The following is a 25,039-nucleotide window of genomic DNA, read 5'->3' as shown; positions in this document are numbered from 1 at the left end:
ACTAACTTACATGATTTAGGAGTTATAAAGTTTAAACCATTAGGATCAATACTTGAAGCCGTCCATACCTATCTAGTTTATTCCATTACAATATCAAATTTCACATTGACATTGTTAAGCCTCAACCCATATCTCTTTTCCTAAATCTTAGCATGTTACCTTAGAGCAAAACCAACATACAACCAATCAAATCAACAATATACATTGCAAATATTCTAAAAACATGGTAGTTTAGAATTTGATGTTATTGTTATTAGATCTGATGTTGTTGTTATTAGATGTGATGCAATTTTTGGGCGATAAAGATGGATGGATGTGGGATCTGAACCCTAACGAGATGTTATTGGTTAGTGATGCTCGATGATACATTGATGTTGGTTTACTATAATCGGGGATGACGGAAACGAGATGGAACAAGTACATTCCTATAAAATAAATGTGTTTGTTTGGTGGGTTTTACTGGACATGATTCCCATTAAGCAGAATTTGGTAGAGAAAAATATATATTTGTCCTCGGTATTGTGGAGTTCAAACTGACGATGCTTCTCATGTTCTCTTACTTTGTGATGTGGCGGTGTAGTTGTCGCGCCAGATTTCTTGTTGAGTTGATCTTATATTTTATAAAGTGTTTAATATTATTGAGCTTTTTATCTTGGGTGGACAGGGTGCAATTTTCGAAAATGAAGAGGAATGCGAGGGATACTTTAGTGTGTATTGGTATGTGGGTGATTTGAAGTTACAAGAACAACATCATTTATTAGTCAAGTCATTTCCCCAAAAGTATTTTGTTTGATAAGATTGTTATGTTATATTTTGATTGGTTTGATAGTAGGAACAAAAAATGCAAATAGGTTGGAACGGATGGCTGCAAAATATGATTCTTAATACCCTTATGTAATTGTGTTATTTGTTAGCTTATTGCTAGTTTTATTTATAGATTCTTGGTTGTTAAAAAAAAGTCAAAAAGTCCTAGACTTGGCTAAGTTAGAGCATCCAATATTCACAATTTAATGGAATAATTGAAAAAATATATGTTTCATTAATTGTTTGTAGACTTTTATGCTTTATAGAAAAAAGAAAGTTGTATGAAAAACTAAATGACATAGCGATTCATTAAACTCAAGAGTTCAATGCATTACATATATCTTTAAATTTGAGAAGAAACTAAGAAAACACTCATTGTCAAGCCTTGAACCTAAATCTCTTAGCCCAAATCTGAACATGTCACACCAAAACGTCTTGAACCCAAATCTCTTGTCCCAAATTCGAAAATGTCACACCAAATCCAACCAGAGACAAAAAAAGTCGTATCATTGTATCGATTGTTTGTGGTTTCAAGCCAAATAGTAAAAAAAAAAAAAAAAAAAAAAAAAAATGTGAGTTCCGTTCCTAAATCAAATATGGAGGAACCAAATTACATATTTGGCTCCAATCGGTTTCGATTCCAGTTGGGTTCCAAGAACATTTTGCTCACCCCTAATTGTTAGTGTTCAGAATCAAACCGAACCATAACTGAAAAATCAAGAACCAAATTTATGGATATAAAGGAACCAAAAACCGGACCGAATTAGATTTGTAAACCAATCAAGAATGGAAACAAAGATTCATGCTAGAGTTTGCATTTGATCTATAAAACTTAACATACAAGATTCGCCTCTCAAAAATAAGTCGCACAAATTATCAGGTGCTTGCTTGCTTGCTAATCTGGTCTAATATATAAATACACACCCAGACACAGTTAACAAGATCACAATCCCACATCTATAATAAAATCATACCCAAATCTTTTATATCTTTTCCAATTCACCTTTTACATCTAATCAGATCATTGTTTATCAAGTCTACCAAGGCCCTGTTAATGTTCTTCGTAAGCATAGCCTCTTACTCCCCCATGGCAGCTTCATCTTCTCCATTACCTGTATAACAAGATTCGACTTTTCAGAGTCAAAGGATGAAATATTGACATTGAATTATATGAAAAGGGTTTTTGTTAAAAAGAATTAAATCACAGTTACAGTGATCTATATGAAAAAATTTAGTAGGGAAAACTTTTTGAGCGAAAAAATGAATTTATACATCTGGAATTTGGATATGAAAAACACAAAGTTTTGACTCCAAAAGTCAACTGAGAAAAGTGGAAGATGAAGTAATCTCTTCGTACCTGATTCCTCTGCATCTCCGTGATCTCTTCCTGCAGTGAAAATCGATCATCAATAAACACAATTAAGCGAGTTTATCAATGTGATAACGATGATCAAAGATAGATTTACATTAAATACCTGCTTTTTCATTAATTCGTGGTTTAATTCTTTAAGTTTTGCAACTTCTGCTTCCAATTCCAAAGTATACGCCTGTAACAAGATCGTTAATTTTGGTTCTCTAATCATATGGTATGAACAGTAGGATAATGGAAACTGACCTGCTTTCGAGCCCTAGATCTTGCAGCAGATTCTCGATTTTTGATCATTCTCCTCCGCCGTCTCTCCACCACTTTCTCTAAAGTCCCGCTGCTTCTCCGCCCACGAAAACCACCTTCATCAAAAGCATAAAAGGGAGGCGATGGAGTTGAATCCATGTTAGTTTTTGGGATCAAATTACGTGGAGATCCTGCACCAGGACCCCCAAGTTTCTTCATGTTCATCACTCCATTCTCGACCCCATTAGCTTGAACCACATTAATCTTCATCGGGTTTTCAGATTTACCATTCAATGGCGCCGTGAAGTCCAACGCCGCTTGCTTCAGGAAAAGAGGCTGCGGCTGCGACTGAGGCTGAGGCTGTGGTTTTTTATTTGGATTTGGTTTTGGTTGCAGGTTGAGTCCAATTTTATTCTCTGTGATTTGCTGTTGAAATTCATGGTTTTGAAACCCGAAAATGAAGCTATTGTTTTCGACATTCTGTGAAACATCACCAAAATACGAGCTGTTTTGAGCGTTCTGAGGTCTCATAGATCCTTCATTCGATTGAATTTGGTTATTTTCAGTTACGACGCCTGCTTTCAGTAAGAAATCCTCTAATGTCATCTCCCCTAAAGTGGGTTCCCGTTGCTCCGCCTGTAAATTAATTTCTCCGATTAAATCGCCGCCTTTTCCTCCACCGTTACTCTTCATCAACTCTCGCCAGACTTCATCGACGGTTTTCTGGCTAAGTGTTCTTGGTAACGTCAATGATCCTTGTCTTTGTATATTCCCGTTACCGTTATTCGGGATTCCAAAATTAGAAGTCGACGCCACTGATTGAGTCTCTTCCGCAGTCCAAATGTTCTTCAAAAGTTCATCCATGTTCATCGATCCAAAATCCTTCCCACCTCCACCTATTGTGTTCTGTAGCTCATCGAAAGTTAAGGAATAAATTGAAGATTGTCGGGTTAATGGCGAATTTGGTGCCATTTGTCTGATTCCATTCATCTCTGGTTGCGATGTGTCAACGAAGTTTCTGAAGTTGATAAATGAACTCATGTTCTTGAATCTTGAATCTCCAAATCAAATGGAATGCAGATGAATCGCTATGGCTTTGATTTCTTCATACCCAGATGCAAAATTCGTCCAAAAAAGAAGAGAAAGTTAGTCAAAAATTAAAAAGTACCAAACTTTCTTAACAAAGTAATAACAAGAATCTAAGCTTTAGTAACAAGATTTTTGCAATTCTAATTCAATAGGATATTCGTAAGCAAAGCAAAACAATATTAAATTATTAATGGTTTAATTCATAAAATAAGGAAGAAAAAAGGGTAATGATGAACATGTTAAAAAGTCCAAGTTTGACTTTGAAGTGAAGATTGAGTTATCAATATTATCATTTTCATTCATAAAATTGGACATAAAATAGTATTAAAATAAATATCTTTAGGGTTAAACTAACAAAATCAGAGCCAATTAAGCTAAAAATTCTAAATCCAGTTGGAATATTCAAGATATGAAATGAACTAATCTCTATGTTGCTTCAAAGGTCAAAATCCCCAAAATACCCAGATGCAATAGCTACAAATCTATGCATCAAATTATCAAGAAAGATTAGCATAAGAACATATATAATCAAAATCACAATCTTTATGCATAATTTTTTGACTTTTTTTTTATCTTTCTTTGTGCTCACATAAGAGGAATAAAGCTAGAACACTATCCATAAATATGATTAGAACTATACTTAACAACAAAGCAACAATTTCATCATCAACTAGATACAATAAACCAAGAAACCCAAAGATCTGGATCCAAAAACTTTGGACCAATCACATCAAATGGTAAGTAAAATAAGTTTTAAAGAATTCCGAAGATCAAATCTTTATCATAGATAAAAGTTGAAAAGAAATAAAAAAAGAAGAGAAAACTAGAGAGAAATATCTTCAGCTGAGTGTGAAATTTGAAGACGGTTTTACCCTTTTAGAGTGAGAGATGAGAGGGAGAGGGTGGAGGAGAAGAGCAGCGTGTCCTTTCGTTTCTTGTTTGCTCGGAAGAGATGACAAGTGTCTTCTGCTCCTTTTAAATGGTAAAAACTTCGGCACTCAATTCATTCATCTTTGTCTTCATAAAGCGTAGGTTGTTGAGATTTATGCAAGTGTTTCTAAAAAGTATATATACACCCCGTTATCTTTCTACTTTTTCATAAATGCCCCTTCATTCTTCGAAATTCATTATAGATCATATGTTGTTTTTGCTACACACAAGTGTAATAGAATCGAGCTAACTACCGAGAAACTAAGATCCGACTCGAAAAATACTTTAAATGGACTCAATTTAGGTTGAGTCAAGTCAAGCTACTTGAATATATTATCGATACAAGCATAATAATTAAAATACTCGGCTTCTGAAGCTTGAGAGATTAATCATGTCGGAATTAATATGAAATTAACAAAAAAATAATTGTGTTGTTTGTATGTGAATTTATGAGGTTACAGACTTAAAATCACAAAGAGAACAGTAAATAATAAATATTTATAGTAATAAATTTTATTGTTTACAAACTATAAAATAAATAAGAATAAAATGTTAAAACCCTAGAAGCTCCCAAGAGGATCCCTAGCCGCAATCCATATGTCCCACTCTCTGTCATCTTCGACTTCAATGTAAGGAAGAAATAAGGTAATGTGATGTTGGTCGACCGGAAGTTTACCAACTCATGTTTATGCTAGGTGTGGATCTAAGTCTTCATTTTTTAACACCTTATGACTGAATAAATGTTGGTCTTAATATTCTAATTAGATCCATGACTTTGGGGAATACAAAATTTAAAATACCAATTTTTTTCGTTGCTATTTGATCAATAAATTGTTATGCATTAATCCTAACAAATTGAACTTAGTCAAAGTTACATTTTTACTCTCTATACTATTAATATTTACATAGCAAAATCTAGTCTAACTGATCTTGAGAGCTTAATCATATATCCAATTGAAATTTAATACATAATTGAGTTGAGTTTTGAAAGTACCAATTACTTCAGTAAGCTTGAACACAAGTTTGAATATTATCGATTGAGAACGAATTGAATTTTGAGCTTTGTGTTTTCTAATCGATACGAGCTAGATCTTAACTTTGTATCGACTCAACTCGATAACAATATTGATGCTGCAAACTCTCTTATTTTTTGGTAGATCTTTAATGTCTTCAGATTAGGTCGATGTCGTCTTATATGAAATGCAAATAAACTGTACCATCCAACTTAGTGATATCATTCATATAGAAGATTATAAAACATTACTCCTTTGATTCCAAAGGTTACGTTTTGGAAGTTACACAAACAATAGGTTTGGATTCCGGTCCAACTTTGGTTGTATGAAGCCAATTACAGTGTCACTAGTCTATGAAGGAGCTCTTTACGACCTAGGCAACTCTTATGATCCTAGCATGGTGTTAAAAGTCATTTTTTCACACTATATATATACACTTTTGCTATGTGTGTGGTGTGGTGTGTTTATTGGGTTGTTAGTATTAAACATTTTGTTGAGGTTATAAAAAAGAACAAAGGTTATTTTATAACAAAAAAAAACAATAAAATAAAGGAACATTTTTGTTAATCACGTCATATTTGATTTATGGTAACCCAAACTAAAAACTAGAACTCTACGTTCTTAAATATATTTATAAGAAAAATACCAAATACATAGTTATCTAGATTATGGACGAAATTCGACAATCGTGGGCTATTAAATCTGATGAAGATAAACAATGAAGAGGGTTCTCGTCTTGTTGATGGGGAGTCGGTATTTCTCTATCTTTGAGTTAGTTGGAACAAGTTAGATGACAAATAATTAGTCTCCGTACTTTCAAACAAGTGGAAAGCTTAGGGACGTATTATGTAAATATAAGTGATAAGTTGATAACAATAAAAAAAAGGAATATTTAAATAAGAAGAGTAAAACGTGGACCAATTATAGTGTCTTTCTGATTGCCCGATGTGGTCTTTTAACCAATGAGAGTATGCATTGTGGATGAATCCTAGTCGCCCATTTTCTCTTTAAGACAAAGAATAATGCAATTTTTAAAGCTTTTTATGCAGAGAGGAGTTGGTGAGTGGGGAACATGAAGATATGGAAATCCATCATCTTTTAATCCTCCCAATTTGATTCCTCAAATCTCAACCATCAATTTAATTCATGTGCGTTCAAGATCATTTGTAGATGTACTATTTTATTACCATATTATAAATTATAATATAATTTTGATTATGTAAAAAACAAGTATATTATATATTATATATATTAATTCAACTAAGCCAAGAGTTTATTTTGTGATCGATATATTTGTTAGACAATTTTTAGTATAACACCACAAATTGTATGACACAATACATGGAGGCTACAAAGTTCAATAAAGTCTCAAATAGTTAAATAAAACTCACTCGTAACTTATATTTATTTGTGAAGTGTATTCTAAACGTCTTGTTAGTTTTTATATAAAAATTTTGTTCTTTCAAAAAAATAATAAATAAATAAAATGAAACCAAAAAAATAATAAATAAAAGAAGTTAGCCAAGTTCAACTATATTAAATTTGGCAAAAATATGTTAACAGTTCAATTTTCATCTAAATGAAGTTAAATTAAAAGTTGAATGAACTTCTTCAAAATTAAAAACATGTTCCACAAATTTTTTAAGTCAACAGTTTATTTGAATTTCTTTGCAAATTTCTGTAGCATCGATTTATATACTATTTATAATTATTTTTTGATCAAATACAAAAGTAGATTGCAAATATGATGTCATGTAGTTAATGAGAATATGTCATTTTAACATATGTTAAATAAAAAATAAGAATCACAGTGGTTAGATTTTAAATTCTTTCAAAATTAAGTGATTTTTGTTGACCGAAATAATATAAATCATACAAAAACTAAAATATATTTTTAATGTATATTGCCATATTTTAATTCATTATAGTAACTTTACTCCTTATCGAACATGTCCAATCCATCTATTGTGCTGTCTTGGCTAATAAGAATAAACTACTTTCAACCAACTTTAGGATTTTTATAAATAAAAAAAAAAGTTAAAAAAAATGATAAAATAATAAACTCTATACATGCTTCAGGTTATTGATGTTGGCGTAGATACAAAGACATGTGTCTAAGGATGTGATCATTTTCATGTGCCACCGTATCCCAATCTCTATACAAGTTGTACTATTCCTGTATTCCATGTGACGCCAATATTACTTCTATTTTTCTCTTTATTTAATGGATCTTATGTCTCGAAATATCCCATTCATAGAAAACCCACATGGTTTTGTTTCTTTAGTGTTTTATACAAAACCCTATAGATATATGCAAAGAAGCTAAAAGAGAGAAATATGAACAATGTTGGATGCACTATGTATATTTCATATTTTGTATATGTGTAATGTTGCTAGTACATGAGTATTTATAAGTAAATACAAACAATCCTACACTACTTGTAACACTATATATTCATGTATAAAAGGATAAAAGGAATCCAACACTAACCATCTAACTATTTTGATGACACCAAGGAGTGCTAATAATTAACTCCTTTAACTAACTTATTTATCATCCCTTTCTAGCCAAACGGTGAGAGCGATGTGAAGCTTGTTGGGTAGAGTTTTGAACTATGGAATATATACCATCTTTGTAAAAACATCATAACATAACAAACATTGAAATATTAAGAAAGCGTTATATATTGTATAAGATAAATATCAATTTTAATATGTTTAGTGTGTTAATGAAATGTTGGATTGGTCGCTAAGTGGCCAGCATCAACATTTTCACACCATAAGGTTGATGGGCAAGTACTCAATAACATTGTTATTAAGGCCAGGGTCGGCCTTATGTAGAGATAAACAAAGATAGGGCTTAGGGCCCCCACTTAAACTCAATTTCCGATTATCACGTCCATATTTCATTTGGCCGTTCCCAAAAAAAATCCAATTCCCTGCACGCCTAACGCCTCAAAAGAGGTTATGTTCTTCTTATTGTACAAGCGACGATTACTGCTCTTCTTCTTCCTTCTCCATTCTTGGCTTGAACACTCTTGATCACTCTGAAGTCGGAACCGCTGAAATACATTACATTTTATTCTTCTTCTTCCTTCTCCATTCTCGGCTTCTTCATTCTCAATTGAAGGTTGTCACAGACTCACAGTATCACTGAAACGGTAATATATTTGCAATTTTGTTCACTTTTCACTTTTTATTTTTCCATTATCTGTCATATTGTCATTTGATTATCTAATTATGGTTGATACTTAAAGCTGATTAGGGTTATTGGCTTTGGTTTCTGGAATTGGAATGGAATCAGAATTTATTTTTTTCGATCAAAATCATGTTTGTTTTAAAAATCCCGATTGTAGGTAGATTGGTAGTGACCATGTTCAATCAAAATCGTTTCTGAGTTGTCTGACTATACAACATATCTTGTTCTTTAGCAGATTCAAACGAGAATGAATCTTTCTTAATCTGATTTTTTATTCCATGGGTTAATACTTTTCGGTTCTTATTTTTTCATTTATCTAATTTATTATTCCATTGTTCATTGATTACAAAGACCACAGTATATACAATTGGTGAATCAAGTTGGATTGTTGGAACGGATTTGAGTTTTCAGTTTTCCATATTTGACAAGGGGCCCCAAATTTTTGGTTCGCTTAGAGCCCCCAAACCGGTTGAGACGGCCCTGATTAAGGCACAATACTTCTTCTTAGTACTAGAGGAGACAATTGTATGTTCCTTCTTACTACTCCAACTAATCACACTAGGCCCAAAAAAGACACATACAATAGCCTTATTGCATTAGTTGATTGGCAGTCATCATCACAAGAAGCTAGACCAGCATCTGAGCAGGCATGAATTACACGAGAAGAGGCACACATAATAACAAAACCATGAGAAGTCGTACCATAAAGATATTAGAATATGTTTGACTACCACCCAATATTGATCAGTAGGGGTATGAAGAACCCAACATAAACGATCTCAAAACAAGTGATGACTAGATAATAGAGTGTCAGTAACAATGATCTCATCAACATAAAAAAAATGACATATATAAGATGTAGAGGTTCAACAAACAAATAAAGACATGTCAAATATGTAAACCCAAGAGTAAGGCCATGTTTGTTTGGCTCTTAAAAGCTCTTAAAAAGAAGCACAGATTCAAAGCGTTTGTTTAGGACTTAATTTATCCTCTTAACTAGGTATGACACGGGCTGATTAAAAAAAATTGAATATAAGATGTAAATATTAAGTATTTTTTTTAAATAAAATTTTAAAATAAATACAAACGAATTGATGAACAAGTAAGTAATTCAATCTATATTAATAAAAAAAACTATTGACATGTTTTAAATAACTGTGATAAATACAAATGTGTAACAATTAAGCATTTTTTAAAGTAAACTTTCGAAAAAATACAATACAAACATTAATAAGTGTGTAATTAAATCTATAATAATAATAATAGTAATAGTAAACTATTTACATGTTGTAAATAATTGTTATGAATCACAAATTTCCAAGAACTTTATTGAATACAACATTAGATGTTATATTGCTAAGTTTACTGTTATTGTCTAAAATTAATATTTTTAATCTATCTTTGATTTTAACTCTGGACAATACAACATGCAACTGCCCACAAGTGAACATTGGTTGTCTCAAAAAACAACATCACATTCGATAACGACTGTCATTGACTATTGTTTATTATTATCGCAAAACATACAACCAATAAAAATTGTTTTCTCTAAAATGCGAAAGGAATCATTTCATCCGAAAACGTTAAAGACAATCTTGGAATAAACGTATGGTTTTCTTATATTACTTTCAGAAATCATCTTTGCTTCTATAACATGCTTACCCAATGTTATAACCTGTAACCTCATTATTTTTTGTATGTGCTTATTTTTTTACGTTTCGATGTAACTTTTATCAATATATTCGTCAATAAGTCGAAATATAAAGAAATAAGAAAGTACATACAGATAAGCATGAAAACATAAAAGAAATTACGTCGAAACCTAGACGAACTCGAATTTATATCAACATGTATATAAGCACGTGTTGATATAAATTAATAAACGAAAGTTTTAAATTTACTTTGAAACGTTGACCACCTTGAATTTATACTGACGCGTACATAAAAATAAGCACGTAAAAAATAGTTTTTTTTAAGTTAATAAACGGAAATTATTATATGTGACCCGACTCATACGTAGGAAATGTACATAAAATTAATCATAGACACATAAAAAAAATTACGTCGAAACGTAGACAAACTCAAATATAATACATTTGTTTAAGTTAACAAACGAAAGTTATTATATATATAATCCGACTCCTAAATGGGAAACATATATAAAATTAAGTACGAAAACGTAAAAACAATTACGTCGAAAATTAGACAAACTCAAATTTCAACGAACACGTGTATAAAAGAAAAAAACAAGTAAGTTTTTTTTTTCTAAAAAAAAAAAAGAAAACAAATAACAAACGAATATTCTAAATTCGCGTCGAAGCGTTGATCACCTTGAACTTGTACCGACACATATATATAAAAATAAGCGTGTAAAAATAGGTTTTTTGGTTATCGAATGAAAATTATTAAAAAAAATCAAATTATATATACCACGGATGATAAACATAAATGTTTAGAAAATGGTGAAAGTAATATTTTACAAAGTTCAAAGTTAAGGGGGTCAAAATAACATTTTAAATAGTAAATGGGTGGAAAAGTCATAAACTCATAAACATAAAATATAAACAAAATTGCATAAATGGTCTCTATGGTTTACATATGGTCACAAACTTAGTCTATCCTACCTAAAAAGACCAAAAGTAAATAACGGTGTGAGAAAAAAACCATCGACACAATTTTTGGAAGCCACAAGGTCCATGTTGTATAAAACAAATACGTAAAGACTAAGTTTGCAACATTTGGTAAACAACACGGACCATTTATGTAATTTTGTTTTAATTAATCTAGTAAAATTAATTAATATGAATTTATATATTGAAGTTTATTATCTACACTAATATACATTAATTAACATATTAATAAAAATAAGAATCGACAAATGAAAGGTTACTATGCACATTAATATACATTAATTAATATGAGGTGAAATTTGAATAAAAAAAGAAAATCTACAAAAATGACAAATGGATATTAAATAATTCGAAAAAAAATAAAAATGACATGTGTCAATTAAATGAGATAATGACATGTGACAAAATAATTTTTATTTATTACTATTGATTGGATAAATATGTCTGACCAACTCAACTACAAAATAAATTCCGAAAACAAAAAGAGCACGCCTTATCTTAGGCTAAGGGGAATGGTCACCACCAACACAATAGAAAAGTGGTGTCATCTATGCGTCACGTCAGCTTCACTACATGTCTACCACCAAACCACTAGCCATTGGAAATGGTTATCACTCATTTCCATTTATTTATTTATTTTGACATTAGTTTAAATTAAAAAATATTTTTTAAACAAAAAAAACATAAATATTAATTAAAAAGACATTATATTAACTAAAACACACAATTTTAAATCCTAAATTACTTAAAAACATTAAAAATTAAAACCTAAATTATTAAAAAACATAAAAAACATATAATATACTATCCGTCATTGTTGTCGTCCTTGTCGTTGCCGCTCTCGTTTTCATCATCAGCGTCCTCATTCTCCTCCTCGTCGCCATTGTGTTGTTGGGATTGCCTTTGCCATATGTGCTGAGTCAAATCATGGCGTAGATTGTGATGTGTTTCACTGCTTTGTATTTCCAATAGTCTTGTGAAGTATATCGGGCTGCCGAATTGTATTATTGCAGGTGGATAAAGTATGTCTTCCGGACTATACATACAATTGTCTTACCCTCTTCTTCTATTATCATGTTATGTAAAATAAGACAAGTTGTCAACATCTTTGTCAATTTTGTCTTATCTCATGCTCGTGTCAGATATTTGATTATGTGTCACTTTTGTTTGAGGTATGCTGTATGCCCAAATGCTCGTGTCAATTTTGTCCCTAAATTGATTATGTGTCACTTTTCTTTGTCACTTTTGTTTGAGGAATGATGTGGAACGAGCATTTGGGCTATCCACCTGCAATAATACAATTGTCTAATAGGTGTTGTGCATTTTTGTATTGTACTAAAACCACGTTTACCTCTAGCATCTCATCTCAATTGAAAAAACTCATAATTCTTTGCCAAATCTCTAGCTATGTGTATAAATAAGTTTATACTAATACGAAAACAATCTTCAAATTTTGATAGGTCGTATAAACTATCAGGGGAAAAGTAATCACGTACCATAAGTTTGTGTGTCGCGATACGATCCCGATCGATCGAAATTCTATGCTTCTTCTCGACATTTGAACTTTCGCCTCTTTGATGCATCGTATCGTGTGCCGCGGACAACAAGGTGTGCAAAACCAACTCATCATCAAAGTCATTATCATCGGATGAAGAAGAAGAAATTGAACCCATAATATTATTCATATTGTATGAAAGTGTGTTTCTTTTGTTGAAAAATATGTGTTAGTGTGTGTGTGTGTGTATATATATATATATATATAGGTTAAGTTTTAAATTTGATTTTTTTATTTCTTCCAACTATTAAAAAACAAAAAACGGTCCAAAAAAGCCACGAACCAATCACATTGCTCGTCTTCGTCTGTAGCCGCTACTATGCCACAAGACACCCACCCATCTTTGGGGCGGTGTTCACGCATGGTTTTCTTTGCCACGTAGGACCTCACGTGTAGGGTGAGGCCCAATACCGGAACGCCTTATCTTTTCCGATCCCTACCCACGTCACCCTCTATTTTCTTGTAGCCATGAAATAAGCTCCAAGGCATCTCTCCCTACATCTCGTCGGACGAGGACCACCGTCGTCATCCCCTGCAACGTCGCACACACCATCGTCGTTGCAGGCCACCATTGCATGCACCGTTAACACCACTGCCCCTTCTCCTCCCTCCCACCCTCTCTGATCTGCCTCCTTCTGCCAACGATGATGCCGCCGCCATTTGTGACAACCGCGAGATGTCCGTCACTGATCACCATTAGGAAAGAGTACGAAAAATAGATGTAATAGCTTAATATTGTAATATTTGATTTTGAGATAATAAAAATCAAATGTGTCGTTACATTCATTTGTTGAAATGACTATTAGGCTAAAAAATAAGCGTCCAAAAAGTTGTATCGTTTTTTTAAGCTGGCTAACATACTTGGAAAGTACTCATTAACGTGATCCCACAGATATAAGATTCGTAAAAATTCGAATCCAAAGGAAAGAGTTATGAATTTTATAAAAATAAAAATCAATCGTGTAATTAAAATTATTTATGTCAAAACAATACTTAAAGATTGGTTGTGTTTTGATTAAAATGGCAAAAAGGAGATTCATAATACTCCTTAAGATAAAAACTTTAGGACAAAGAGTATAAAAAACAGGATCCGTATGAGAGATATGATTTTTGTAAAATCATTTATTTTTACCCTCGTTGAACACAAAATTAGAGTCAAAACCAGCTATAGCAACCTAAAGGAGAGTTGTAGTATCCACAGAGATCATCACATAGATATAAAGAGGGCTTAGATCGGAGCTCTCACGAAGAAGTTATTATTTTTACAAAATCTTTTCGTGCGCATGAGGTGAGCGCCTATGCCCGTCGAGCACCTAACACCAGATTCGAGTAGATTGCGTGTGACGTGGCCAATTGGGGAAGTGACACATGACCTTCTCTGGATGGAGCCACGATGATCACACTCGATGCGCACAGATATTTGCGTCGCGCGCACGCCAAATCCGTGACTATAAATAGAAGGCTGTGTAGATCACTTCTGCACACCATTCTCACACTCTCTCTGCATCTCTTGCAGTTGTTGCCCCTTGGAGCGGTCCCCGGAGTCTCGAGCCCGATTGAAACCTACACCAACGGTCTCACGCGACTAGGGTGAGTTCACGACCCCAATTTCACTATTTTAAATGTTTTACGGGGAGAATACATGTTTATCAAACTGCTTTATCAAAATATATGTATATCTATAAATATCAATCGATTTATAAAGCTTGAAACCTTAGGATAATGTAGTTATAGATACTATACCTAATTGTAAGCTATGATATTATGTCTAAGAGTTATGATGCCCTATAGTCTAGGAAGATATATTACCTAGATGTTATAATGGCCAAATCCGTAGGATAACATAGTAACTAGAAGTAATGTTTGTCAAATATAAGGATATGCACCGTACCCAATCATTACTCTGCCCAAATATCCAGTTATCAAATTAACCATAATTAGGGTATATATGTATGGAAAACAATATATATATATATATATATATATATATATATATATATATATATATATATATAGTAGATAATTATGAGATCTAAAAGATATAATTATCAAATATAAAATTAAAAGAGTTTATATTATGATAGTTATAGAACTCACTAAGAAATATAAAAGATATAAGATAAAAGATAAAATATCTAACTCCTTGAGCTGTTAATATTCATTCTTAGCCTGATTAAATTTGGCTACCCCGAACCTGTAATCGTTGATCTTGCAAGAGCTAGAAAGATATGTATAGATCTATACGAGAATTGACACCCAACTGCAATTGCTAGCTACAATCCCGGCAAGATAACTTTCTTATTAATCCGTATTCACCGTCCGATCAAGCGTCGTGCCGGGGTAATCACTAGTCAAACAACGTCAATTATGGGGGCTGATGGTAATACATTACAACCACCTTAGAGATCCGACTACCAATAGGGACGCCTTAGAGTGGTAGATAAAATACGTTAGGATTAGTAAAACATCCTAAAAGATAGTAAATTATGATTAATAAAATATCCTAAAAGATAATAAGATAAGAAAATGATCGTTAAACATTTTCTTATTTCTCTCCAAATCCTTCCCAATCGGAAGGAAAGTTAGGAGGGAAAACGATCCTTGCATTTTCTTCCACTTCCTTCCACCTCCTTCCTTTAATGAAACTCGTGAACACCAATTTCTTTTATTTTTCTTCTCACTTCCACCCATTTTCTTTCTTTTCTCTGTTAAGTTGAACTTGGGAACGGGCTGATGACCATTTAACTCTTAAGCCCGACCATATGGAAGGTTTTTTTGCTACCTTCTAGGGTTTATGCAACTATAAATATCGCTCACTAGGCGCCATATTCCATACCCCTGATCATTCGATCTTCTCTGCTATCCTCTCTCCCTCTTTCTGTGATTTTTGCTTCTGCAAAATCATGTTTCTTCCGTTTATGAGTAATAACTTTGTGTTTATTCCTTCTCCCATAGTTGTTAGAATGAAGAATAATATGCATCAAATCTTTGGTGTTTACGCTGAAGCTTACAACCTTAGAGCGACGTAAAAACGTTTAAGGACAACTTCTTTCGTGCAGTCGTTTACTAGTCAAAGATCTGCACTTACGATGTTGGTTTTACTTTACTGTTACGTCTTTTAATTTCGTTCGATAACGGAACAGTCTGCCGCTACCCCTTTCTTATAATCATATCTGATCGTGAATGATCAATCTGGTTTCTGGACGAAACCTGTTAATAATAATTGGATTTATTATTTCTAACTAATCGACATATAATTCTCAATATTATTATTATTTGTCGGTTTTCTTGTGTGTCTATTGGATATGATATTCAACTGGTTTAGCCTAAATTTTATTTGGAATTTCTAGAGTTATTATCTAGGGTACCGAATCGTATCACCAAACCTTAAATTTTATTTGGAATTTCTAGAGATATTGTTGAAAAGGTAAACTGTTTGTTCATTGTACTCACCCTAAAGATGGGAATATAGTCCTAAGGCATGGCACAATTGGTTCCATATACTTGTAGAAAATGCCAACTATTTGACTAGCAACAACTTTAGCATGAAAGTTTTAATTAGAATATGAATTTAGCTCGCTTTGATAGTGTGTTTTATGCCAACAACATAGTAGGATATACATGATTTAGCTATTACACGAATCATAAGATGGGATGGTATGGATCAAGTAAGGAAAAACATATGGGACATGTTGAAAAATAATTTAAGCAATTGATTATGAAAACTATGTTTAAGTCTTTACGTTTTTATATTACGATATTGCATATTTTGTTTTCTAAATAACTTAATCAACTTTATATTAGTTATATATATATATATATATATATATATATATATATATATATATATATATATATATATATATATATATATATATACACTAGATGTTTAGTTAATATTACAGCTTTATTTCAATAGGTAAAAAGAACGTCACGAGAATGTATAACGAGAGAAACTAGACAACATTTATTTAAAAACTAACCTTTTAGTCACTGTATTTTGATAAACTCGATATAACTCAAAGTAAATTACAAATTTGGTCCTTATGTTTTATTTAAAATTATAAGTTCAGACTAAATCTTATAATTATTTCAATCTCAGTCTAAAATAAACATAAATATTATATTTGTCAAACTTAATTTTTAAATATCATATTTACCCTTAATAAAAATTTAAAATATCGTATGTCTTTTTTAAATATCAAAATATCATAAATGTCTTTTTTAAACATCAAAATATCAATAATAATATCTAAAATATCTTCTATTCACATTACACAACATGATAATATTCAACAACAACAAAAAGTAAGCCATCAAGGCAAACATTCAATGGAGAGAACTGAAGATGAAACATTTGTTTGTCAAGAAAAAGACATTCCAACAATTTAAAAGTAGACGTTCATCATTATAGATGTAGACATACTATGGTTATATTTTTTTTAACTATTATTATAATTTTAAGATATAAGGCTAAAAAGTGTCATGCTTTTTTTACCAATGGTAAAAGGGCGTCACATAGGGGTCATGTAGATTTTTACAATTTTCACATTTTTACTACAACGTATGGTGTCGTGCCTATGATGTTTTTTTTTTAATTTCATTTTAGAAAAAGATTATTCTTTTTTTTTAAAACCATATTAAAATTTAAAATAACATAAACTTAAAAATTACAATTTAAAAATCCTAAAAACTAAAAAAAAAACATGAAAATTAAAATTACATTGAAAACCTAAAAATTAAAAATAAAACATGATTTTAAAATTTTAAAACCTAGAAAAAAACAAAGCATCGAATTTTCAGTTGTGTTTCAGATTATATTTTTCCGAATCGATGCTTTCATAATTCTTGCCGCTTCTTGATCTCATGGGTCGAGGTGCCTCACGTCTTGCATTAACAACGTATACTCGGTGATTCGGACGGTTTCATCCATATGCCTCTCCAAAGTTGAATTTAATTGTGTCATTTGTGTCATCATTTCTTCCAATCTAGCTGGCTGCTCGGTTCCGACTGAAGAATTTGAAGAAGTCGCTTTCCCTTTTCCTTTTGCTCGAGCTTTTGTTTTGTCCCTTCCCATTGGACGAGGAGGCGGGCATATTTCTTCAATGTCGTCATTATCATCATTAAGATTAACACCTACGCGACCATCCGATGAGACTTGTTGCGAGCTCGAATATGAAGATGTCCGACTTCTTTTCGGCAGATTTGCAATGTCTTCATGTGTTGCAAGTTCCCTCCACCTAATGTTTCTATTGACAACTTCCCGAACATGAATAAACTTAAAAGACTTTTGCATATCATCTTGGAATGTAGTGTGTGTTTTTTTCAACAAACTCACTTCACTTTCTCCGCTAGCCCATTGCTTCTCAAAGTTTGTGTAAATTCCATTCCATTGTGTGAAGACTTTGTTCATAAGATTCCATTTGGAGTTACATTGGTCGGAGGTCCGATAATCTGGACTTCGACTCATTCCCCTACAAAAGCGCTCTGTGATACGTAACCAAAAGTGATCACAATTTTGACCCTTTCCCGTGCCACCATCTTCAGATATGTCGACCTATGCCCTTGCTAACTCAACTTCTTCTTTTTGTGTCCATCTTCTCGGATCAGCCTTCCCTTTCTTTTGTTGTTGAGGTTGTTGTTGCTATTCTTCGTGTTCGGTTGAAGGTGTGAAGGGAGGTTGGGATGGAAATTGGGTTTGAGATTGAGATTGGAAATGGAATTGTTGGGGCATTTGAAATTGTGAATAAGAGCTAGGAACACCATCCATTTGTGGCCGGTAAGGTGGTGTTGATGACGGATCGTAGTCGAAAAGTGAGTATTCGTTGTTAACATTTTGGTTTGGAGCATTTTGTTTGGAAGAGTTTGGATTGTTGGAAGAAGACATTTTCAAAGTAAAAATTGTTGTTGAGAGTGTATAGTGGTGATTTTTTAAAATGTGATTTGTATATATAGTAGATTAAAAAGAAAAAAAATGAAATATGCCAAAACTAGCCGTTGCCGACCGTTTGACAACGTTCCATTCTTAAAATCGCCACAAAAATCACACATTTGCCATCGGTAAAGGACCACCGACGGTGAAATCCCCTTCACGAAGCAGTGTTCACCGGTGGTGAAAGGGCGCCACGTCGGACACCGCCGGTGTCCCCTGTACGATACCGTTCAACCTAAAAATGATTATAAACTATTAAAAACATTGTAAAAACGGATTTGGGCAGATATGATATTTTGAAGGTTTATAAAAGATAAATATGATACTAGAAAATTAAGTTTGACAAATATGATATTTTAATATTTAAGAAGGAAATATCTTAAATTCTCTTTATTTTTATATGGTATATTCATTAAAAAAATTGAAAAATCAAAGGAAAATATTAAAAAAAAAAATTAGACTAAATTTGAAATTTAAATCATCTGTATAATTAATATATTCAGTTATTTCTTTTCATAGAAAATATAATTACCCAATTTACTAAAATGGGCCAATAAAAACACCACACGAACACAACTATAATCTGTATTATAGTCGAGGCCCAATTCATCTGGGTCCACTTTGTAGCCCAATTATGTTAGTTTTAGACAATGGGCCCACAAACAGCACACTTTTAAATACTCACTCTCCCTCTCACCGCCGGGAGAACCCTCTCACTGTCTCCCTCATTCTCAATCGTAAAACCATTTCAAAAAAATTAGCAGAACGTTCCTCCGCCGTCGTCGGCGGAGCTGTGCAGGATGACAAGCTCAAAACAACACCCTAAGCTTCTGTCCAAACAACTCTCATGGTCTCCGGACATCCACCGCGACATAGAATGGCAGAAGCTTAAGATCAAACAGCTACGTCGTTTCCGCCACCGCCGCAGCAAGAGCATCGACGCTTCTCCTGAAGTTGACGTCACTGATGATGATTTGAAGGAGCTTAAAGCGTGCTTTGATTTAGGTTTCGGTTTTGATTTCTCTAGCGATTTGGATCCGAAACTCTCGCAAGCTTTTCCCGCTCTAGAATTGTACGCCGCCGTTAACCGGCAGTACAATCGCAGACTCCTGTCAAGGTCTTCGTCGTTAAGTTCTGATTCATCTTCAACCTCATCAACCCCCATCTCCACACTTATCGATCCAAGTAAACAAAATTTCGTATTCCGATTACTTTTTTTTTTGTTTTCGTAAATCTCGATTAAATCCAGTTCTGATTTGAATTGTTATACAGGCGATGATCCGGAAAAGATGAAGACGAAATTGAAACAGTGGGCGCAAGTGGTTTCGTGTTCTGTTCATGAAGCTTCTTCACAATCACAAATCACAACCAGTGACAAACATAATTAAGAGTTAGGAGATTTATATAAGGTACAATTCGGTATAACTTTTGTGCCTTTGTCATAAGAAGAATCGAATGTACATAAGTTTATCAGTTCAAAAAAACTCCATTGATGAAAAGAAGGAATGGACATCAGATTCTATCTAATCCGATAGAACATTCCACCCAAAAACTTTCAATAATTGAATAAATTATGTACAAAATCTTAACATTGAAGTTGTCTAACTGAAATAATGATTACTTCTTCTTGTTCTTCTTCATGTCTTCTTCATAATTCATGAATCAATGGAAATAGCATCCGATCTTTCGAATGAAATGAAAAATCAATGATTTATTTGTTAATTGTTAATTGTAATTTTTTATACAAAAAATGTGCTTTCTGTTACGTGGTAAACACCCATCCAAGAAGACACACATGTTTAACAAATCAGAAAAAGGTGAGAATGAGTTTTGCTTGACACAAGAATCGCAAAGCCAAATTTCACTTTCACGTGAAAATAGTTCCCAAAATTTGTTTTATATCTGTCTTCAACAATTGAATCTTTCTTTCTGACATATCCAAGAAAAGGGACCACGCTTTTTTGCTTTCAATAAATAAACCCAAACAAATCATCATTTTCTTTCTACCTTTTTAGTTGCAAAAATGCATCACACATATTGCTTGTGATTTGTGAACTAACTTTTTCCATTAAAAATATCTTTGGGTAAATATTTCATTAGTCTTTTCTTTTTTATATACTTTTAACAAAAAAAAAAAAAAAAAAAAAAATTAACCTTATACCATCTATAAATTATTTTAGCCTTTATTTCATGTAATATGAACAATTAAACACAAAAAGTAAAATAATAATTAGACAATATTAATTTGCAAATAACTATGGACACAATTGGTTGTTTTTTATTTTTTCAAAAAATAAGAGAAGAAAAAAAAGTACACGAAAACTTGTAACAAGTCTCCTAGATGAAGTGCACTTACCCCAATTTGAGTCAACATAAGTAGATAAAGACAAGAATTAAGATTTGACAATACTAATATCCTCTCCATGTGCACTTTTTATATATCTTAGAACCTAACTATCTAGTTCAAGATGAGATTACGTTAGAGAATATAAGTATATGATTACATAATCTCTTGTAATAGCGACATATATGAGTTTTCCAACTAATTTTTGGTATCCAATCATAATTATCACAATTTAATTCAGTCACCGATAGTCAAAGTTAAACTCTATATGAGTGTTAATCGGGCTTACACGTATTTCTTTGAACTTAATGTCAATTATTATTAATAGTTAAAGAATAAACACAAAAGACGATTATTAGTTTGATAACATGCAAAAAGGTTTCACCATAGTGCAAAATTTCTTTCTGACAAAAAAAAAAAAGTAATTCTTTGAACTTAATTTCACAAGATGATTTGTATTTAATCTTATTTGCCCACTTACACTCAATAATGTTCTGCTTGAACCAAAGACAAACATTAAGATTTGACAATACTAATACCCTCTCCATGTGCACTAGCTATATACCTTAGAACCTAACTATATAGTTGAAGATGCGATTATCTTAGAGAATATGCGTATATGATTATATAGGGTCTTGTAATAGCGACATATATGAGTTTTCCAGCTAATTTTTCGTATCAAGTCATATCAAGTAAAGAATTGTTACAATTTAATTTGCAGTCACCGATAGTCAAAATTAAATCCATATAAGTGTTAATCGACTTACAAGGAGACCATGTCCACATATAATAGATTAAGATAATATTTACATTAGAACAAACATAAACCTTGATTAGTTTTTAGAACTTAAATTCCATAAAATACTTTAAAAAATCTATGGTTTATACTCGAAAATTTGAATTTGAAGAAATATTTTACACCTTTGACTTCTTGATCACTATTTTTAGTGTTAATAATGTTTGTCCACATAAACCAACAAAACAATAAACAGGTTTGTATCAAATAATATAGATGGAATAATCGAATCTTATTTGCTTAATACATGCTCACAAGAAAGAAGTTTCATTCTATTGTTTAAGAGTTTAAGTAAGTCCCTAAATAGACTTAATAAGTTCACAAAAATAGTATTGTTTCTTTTTTAAATAAATAAAAAGGAGTATAATTCTTCATCAAGTTATTTATATAAAAAATCATTATTAATGTCTAATTGATACAGTTTCTAATTATTATTAGTAGTTAAAGAATAGACACAACCAATGATCATTAGTTTGGTAACATACAAAAATATTTTATTATAGTGCACATCCTCTTTTTGAGAAAAAAAAAATCTCTAACAACAAGTAATTTTTTGAACCTTTAATTCACAAGATGATCTCTATTTAATTTTATATGCCTACTTACACCCGACAATGTTCTTGCTTGGTGGAAATACGGTAATAATTCAAGTACTATTTTCATAAAGTGTATCCACTTTATCGTTCATGGAATAAATCTGATATTTATCCTTATAGTTTGCGTAAGATATTTCCTTCCACGATATAATCATTAAAATGTTTATGTAGATGTAGATTTTCACTTGACATCCTAAAACTATAAATCCCTATTAAATTATCATTATTTCTTATTAAAGTTTCACTAAAACTCATTAAGAGGTTCTTGGAAAAAAAATACCCTCACATCTAGAAAAAAATATCCACCCTAGAATTCGTAAATACAATTACATTATCACTTTGAAACACTTAGTAGTCTTTTAAGTTGATTTTTTTGGAAGAATAAAGACTTACAAACATTTTCAAAATTGTAGGGATAAATATGTGTCTACTCCTCTTAATATGTGTCTACTAGTGACCCTCTATGGCCCAACAACATCCAAATGGACCATTTCAAGTCCACACCATTTATGAACACTTAAAGAGAATGGTTCATGTGTTTGTTTAGCTTTTTAAAGTTTTGTTTTCAAGAAAAATCAACACATTATCATATTGGTAACATAGTCTATGGTGTTAAGTGTCCAACACAACAAGTAGCAAGTAAATTCACATTTTCACTCTTATGTGAATTGTAGCAATCAATATAATAAATAGCCCCCCTTCCATTCTATATTGTCCATTTTAAACATAAAACCTAAACATAACACTAGTAAGATTGACAAAACCTTTATATTATTTTAATACCCCTCAATCTTAACGTCAAATATATCAATTATAAAAAAAAAAAATTATTGCATAAAGAATGACATTAAGCTAAAAAAATGATTTAGTGGAAAGGTCAATTTCACATTTACAATTTAATTATAGCTTCCAATGTTTCATCTCTAATAAATAAACGTAAATATCATTTTTCAATATGTTTAGTTTTTTTTTTTCATAAAACACAAGGTTTTGCTGGCAATATAAATTGCGACCCTATTGTCACAATGCAATAAAATAAAATTCGATCCAATTATATTCAAATCATTTATAATTTTATTACACATGTTATTTTTCAAGTGATTATGGACATCACACTATATTCGGCTTAAGCTGAGAATCTGGACACAATTGGTAAACAATAAGAGAAGACATTAAAAAAATACACAAAAACATATAACATGTCTCTGGATGCAGTGCATTTACTCCAAATTAAGTCAACATAGTGAAACAAAGTTACAAAGATAATCATTTAGATTTGACAATACTAATAACTCTCCATGTGCACTATTTATATACCCTAGACGTTAAATATCTAAATAAGATTATCTTGGAGAATATGCGTGTATGATTGTATCGAGTCATTTAATTACGAGATACATAAATTTGGTATCTAGTCATATCAAGTAAAAAACCATCACAATTCAATTCGCAATCAATCATCGATGGTCAAAGTTAAATCCATACTAGTGTTAATCTACTTACAACTATGCATACAATGTTCATATGTAATAGATTAAGACAATATTTACATTAGGACATACATAACCCTTGTTATGTTTTTAGAACTTCAATTCCATAAAGTACTTAGACATATCTACGGTCTTTACTCAAAAAAATTGAAATTGAAGAAATATTTTACACCCTTGGGTTCTTGATCATTATTTCTAGTGTTAATAATGTTGTCTACGTAAACCAACAAAGCAATAATCCATTTGCATCAAATTTAATACAGAATAATCAATTCTGATTTTCTTAAGACTATTCTCATCGTAAGGATGAAGTTGGCTTTTCATTCCATTAAGGGTTCTGATTAAATCCATAAATAGACTTACTAAGTTTGCAAAATTAAGTATTTTTTATAATTAAGTAGGAGTATAAACTTTATCATCAAGGTATCTATATATCTATATCTATATCTATATATACTTATAAATGAGACATTTTTCCAATCATCTCATGCATTTGAAACTCTCACACAAATTTCCAAACACCTCATGCATTTGAAACTCCCACACATTTTCACATTCAAAGTAATTAATCACACGTCATACACTTTATATAACTTAAATTTTGTAGCTACGAATGAAACTATGGATGGTGAATTTAGAGCATGACATGAACAAACAATTGATTTTGCTCCTACGTACTTTAACAGAATAATCATTTTGCATTATTTATAAGTATAAATTATCATATCTATCTACATTTATATCTATATATACTTATAAAAGAGACATTTTTTCTTGCACCACATGCATTTGAAACGTCAATAACTTTTCAATTTCTTTCTAATAGTTATTATAAATTGGTTAATAATGTTAAATTAATTAAAAAAACTAAATTCTAATAAAAAATTAACTAAACAACAATATTAAAATATCATATTTTACTTCTATTTAAAAATTACCACTTTATGTTTTTAACATGTTATAGTTAACTTATTAGTTTAAATATGTTGTCGTACGTGAACAATTGTCATTTTAAAGTCACAACTTTGGTATAATTTATAATTTTATGA

The 25,039-nt window shown here is 31.6% G+C and overlaps 2 protein-coding genes across 2 annotated transcripts; one reads left to right on the top strand and one right to left on the bottom strand.

Annotated features, from left to right (window-relative positions):
- Positions 1-1,591: 1,591 nt before the first annotated feature.
- On the bottom strand, positions 1,592-4,527 carry LOC145123907 (ABSCISIC ACID-INSENSITIVE 5-like protein 7). Its single transcript, XM_079059094.1, has 5 exons — positions 4,378-4,527; positions 2,420-3,519; positions 2,280-2,351; positions 2,162-2,191; positions 1,592-1,916 (listed from the first exon to the last, which is right to left on the bottom strand). The coding sequence occupies exons 2-5, from the start codon at positions 3,455-3,457 to the stop codon at positions 1,842-1,844; spliced, it is 1,215 nt and encodes a 404-aa protein (XP_078915220.1). The 5' UTR covers positions 3,458-3,519; positions 4,378-4,527; the 3' UTR covers positions 1,592-1,841.
- Positions 4,528-19,454: 14,927 nt separating this feature from the next.
- LOC145125222 (uncharacterized) lies at positions 19,455-20,404 on the top strand. Its single transcript, XM_079060715.1, has 2 exons — positions 19,455-19,949; positions 20,037-20,404. The coding sequence occupies exons 1-2, from the start codon at positions 19,565-19,567 to the stop codon at positions 20,150-20,152; spliced, it is 501 nt and encodes a 166-aa protein (XP_078916841.1). The 5' UTR covers positions 19,455-19,564; the 3' UTR covers positions 20,153-20,404.
- The last annotated feature ends 4,635 nt before the right edge of the window (positions 20,405-25,039 follow it).

This window comes from Lactuca virosa, chromosome 7, assembly GCF_052849685.1.
Source record: "Lactuca virosa cultivar CGN04683 chromosome 7, Lactuca_virosa_CGN04683_v6, whole genome shotgun sequence".
NCBI classification, from domain to species: domain Eukaryota; kingdom Viridiplantae; phylum Streptophyta; class Magnoliopsida; order Asterales; family Asteraceae; genus Lactuca; species Lactuca virosa.
This window is presented reverse-complemented; position numbering and strand designations above follow the sequence as displayed.